Source organism: Panthera onca (genome assembly GCF_046562875.1).
Source record: "Panthera onca isolate mPanOnc1 chromosome Y unlocalized genomic scaffold, mPanOnc1 haplotype 2 h2.ChrY_unloc_1, whole genome shotgun sequence".
NCBI classification, from domain to species: Eukaryota; Metazoa; Chordata; class Mammalia; order Carnivora; family Felidae; genus Panthera; species Panthera onca.
The window spans coordinates 3,082,560-3,086,521 of NW_027675864.1; the positions used below are offsets into that span (position 1 = coordinate 3,082,560).

The 3,962-nt window shown below is 58.7% G+C and overlaps 1 protein-coding gene across 1 annotated transcript; it reads right to left on the minus strand.

The window, feature by feature from the left end:
• Nucleotides 1-249: 249 nt before the first annotated feature.
• Nucleotides 250-3,625, minus strand: LOC144615597 (uncharacterized). Its single transcript, XM_081794929.1, has 3 exons — nucleotides 3,032-3,625; nucleotides 1,668-1,808; nucleotides 250-351 (listed from the first exon to the last, which is right to left on the minus strand). Exons 1-3 carry the CDS (start codon nucleotides 3,623-3,625, stop codon nucleotides 250-252), a joined length of 837 nt encoding a protein of 278 aa, XP_081651055.1.
• Nucleotides 3,626-3,962: the final 337 nt, after the last annotated feature.

Below are 3,962 nucleotides of genomic sequence, written 5' to 3' on the forward strand. Positions count from 1 at the left end.
CACACACAGAATCACCCGGGCAGCAGCTAGGACAGTCACACTCAGGTCCTTTCCTCGTCGTCCCTCCTCAGGTCCCCATACACACACACATACACACACACACACACACACACACACACACACACACACACAAACAGAAGGGTTTTCAGCTTCCTGTATGTGTCCACATAAACATCGTGGCAACTCTTCAAGGCTGCCACATGTGATCACTTCCCCAATTCTCTCCAGGGCACGTAGAAGACAGGAGACTCATCCACCCATCTCTTCTAGTGCTGGTGGCATCCTCCATTGTTTCTGCATGGGCAAAGATAGAAGCTCTGCGCCATTCATGCTCACACAGATGCAGAGCCCCTGACGTATGTGGGCACACGCAGACACATTTGCGTACACGCACACACACGCACCCCCACGCAACAGACACCAAGAATGATACGGGATATTTGCAGATACATCCCAGATGGTGTCACTCTTGTGCCTCGCCCTTTTGAGATCCCCCTTGCTTTCTCACCCAGGGATTCATTTCCAGCCCCCAATGGCCTTGGACCAGTTCTAAGAATGGCTGTCCGGTTGCGGGAGGACATGGCGTGGTGGGGCACATGGAAGGAAGTGCGAGATTCTCACCACAGTGGCGCCTGGGGACACGGCAGCTCCTGACCCAAAGACTGGCAGGCAAATCCAGACTGAAGGAGCAGGGGGAAGCCAGGGACAGGGCGGAGATCCACGGGGAGCATTTGTGGTGAAGCACTGCTCCTCCCGAGTTGCTCTCCAAAGCCCCAGCCCACAGCACAACTGCATTTGGTTTGCAGGCTTCGACCCTCTGTGTGTTTGCAGCTGAGTCTCTGCAGGTCCCCTGTCATCCTCCCACCCTCTCCCCATGCTACCTGTGTCCCTGTCTCGGCGGACCTTCCATTTCCAAGCCAATGTCTGGCCCACGTTCCCTTGCCCATACAACACGCAGGTCAACACACCGCATACTGGGGTTCTCACCGACATGTGCGCACGTTTGATCACTGTCTTCTGGTCCCTTCCTCCCTCAGGTAGTACTGCAGGGGATTGGGCCACAGGTCCTCGATGATGATCTGGAAGAGGACACAGGCCGGCGCCACATTGGGCATAGCCCACTCTCCTCTCTGGCCGGGGGCCACCCACATCCCCACTGCTGACGAAGGCCTCAGGGGCCCCACCTCGGCAATCCTGTTCGCCCCTGGGCAGCTGTGCTCACACAGCCAGTTGATCAAGTTAAGGCTGGTGGGGTCATGCCTGCGACTGGGAGCTCCATGTTCATAATCCCAGAACCACTGGACTGGAGTGGAATGTGATGCCCTGTAGCCTGCAGGAAGAGAGGATTTGAGGAGCAACCTGATGGCCTCCTCCCCACCCACCTCCCCCTCCCCCTCCCCCCTGCCCCTGATTCATGCTCCTCATCCCCCTGCCCCACACCATGATGGGACCCACACCCTACCAGCAAAGCTAAGCTGATACTCCTTAATGATCACTGGGTTCCGGAAGTACGGGTTGGCCCCAAAGAAAAACATCACTCTGCAGCGGTACTTGGGATGGCCCACTTCTCCCACCTGCCGTGAGCAATGGGACAGGAGGGGGCAAGTGTCCTCTCTCTGGGTCCTGAGCTACTTGCCTGGCTGTGAGGGTGAGCACCTTTGCCTCACCCTCTCCTGTCTAAATCCCACACCCAACGGGACGGCCCCCAGCCACATCCTCCCCGGTCTGACCTCCAAGTCGACCATGTAGCTGAGCACGTCTTTGTCCTGGGCACCGATCATGGCTGACAACTGGGGGTGATTCAGAATCTGTGCTGTGTCAAGGAGCTGTGCCTTCAGATGCTGTGGAAACAGACACAGCCCCCCTCCAACCCTCCCAGGCTAAGAGCAAGGGACTAGATCACGGCATGTGCAGAAAGACCAGGAAACACTAGTCCCCACACTCCTCAGCCTCTGCAAATGCATCAGACCCCATCGACACTGGGCAGTCCCTTGGCTTCCTGTACCTCCCACGTTGTCTGCACACAGCAGGGAGAGACTCCACTGCCTGCACGCCTCACGTTCCTTCCTATATCTGACCTGTGTGGGCTGCCAGCAGCCCATCATAGCTTGTGATGTCGGCATGTGCTCTGACCCCTCCTCACGGCTGGGTTTCTTGGCATATTCCCGTGAAGACCTATGTTGTCACCAGCCTCCTGAGTCCAGATGGAATAACATGGCTTACAGGAACCCGACTGCACACTTACGCTGCAAGCAGAGGGTGTGGGAGGGAGAAAGAGATCGAGAAGCACGGACGAGGAGGGCCGAGGAGGGAAAAGGATTAGACACAGTGACACAGCCAGTCCGGAGAGAAAGACATGGGTGGGACCGAGCCAGAGCCTGAGGACAGAGAGGGAAGCAGGGGTGGAGATACCAGGAGAGAATCCTCTGTGTGTGTGTGTGTGTGTGTGTGTGTGTGTGTGTGTGTGTGTGTGTGTGTCAGGGTCTGAGGAGGCAGCTTGTACCCCATTCGGAGTGGGTCTCAGTCGTCCTACTGTCTGGCAAAGGGGCGTGGCGTGGTTCCACTAAAGGTCATGAGTGTGTGTCTGAAATGCTCTCTTTTGAAGGAACTGCTAGGAAACGTGCACAGCCTGTGAATGTGAAGGTGGGTGTGTGGCCTGTGTAACTCTCCCATTTTGCAGCGAAATATTTCCTTGCCTTATCTGCTCTGAGTGAAGGCTGCTTTGTGCTACCCTAGCTCTGGTAGCATGGGGACACATGGCTCGTGTCTGCAAGTAATATCTGAGACCAGCCTGCAGGCCAACGTTGGCGGAGACCTAGAGGAAACAGACCCAGTCACCAAGTCCCCCCATGCCCAACAACCGCCCCTGTCCAAGGCCTTACACTGGATCCCAGACCACACCAACCCAGGGCCAGGGACCATTCCCCAGCTCTCCTCTCTGGGGGCCATCGCCCTGAGGCACCCTGCTCTCAGTGCCCAGCCCTCCTGCACAACAACCCCCGGCATCACCCACCAGCACAAGGAAGGATACCGCCTGGGCCCAGAATCCAGGGATGTGCTTGATGACGGCCCTTCTGTGATCCAGGTGAGAAAACCGCCTCCGAAGAATCCTGCGCTTCAGCCGCCATAAGGCCCTGGAATCCTGGGCATTCCCAGTGCTGATCTCCAGCTGAAGACGCTCCAGCGCTGCCAGCGGGTCCTGGGCTGAGGCAGGACGCAGCGCTGGCTCTTGCTGCTGCAGCGGCTGTGAGAGCTGGGGCCCCTCCTCCGCCTCTGCATCTGCCTCGCGCTTCTCCTCTTGCTCCTGAATCTCCTCCTGCTGCTGTCTCTCAACTTCCACCTCCTCCTCCTCGTGCATGTCCTCTGCTTCTGGCTTGGCTTCCTCAGAATTCTCCTCTCCAGCCACCTCATCCTTGGTCGCCTCGCCGTCCTCTTCCTCCTCCCTCACCTCAGCCGCCTCAGCCGCCACCATTCCGATCACCACCTCAGCCGCCACCATTCCGTCATCCAATATCAGCACCAATTCCTCCGCTGGGCTTGCCACCTGTATCTCACACCCGGCCTGGGCTTCCTGCACAGGATGGGCGCTTGCCACCCCTGAACCTGGGGACTGCGGCCAGCCCATGCCGTCCAGCGCCCCTGCATTCCCGCGGGGCCAGGACTCTCCACCTTTCGCATCCGGGACGATCAGGGCCCAGGGTCGACGGGAATCTCCGCTTTGTCCGGACCGCGACACGCTGGCCATGACGCTCGGCCCTGGCCCCAGTGTAGCTAGGGCAGCCTCAGGACAAGGACAGGAAATGGCAGCAGGTGGGGGGAGCCTTGGCCGCAAGACCATTAGCTCCCTGAAGCCTCCTGCCGCAGCCCGCCAAAGTGGTGCGCAGGCGCACAGGCTCTGGGATTTGAGGACTCCGCATTGGCTGTGGCTGCTGTGGAGGAGGGGCAGAGACAGAGGCAGTGAA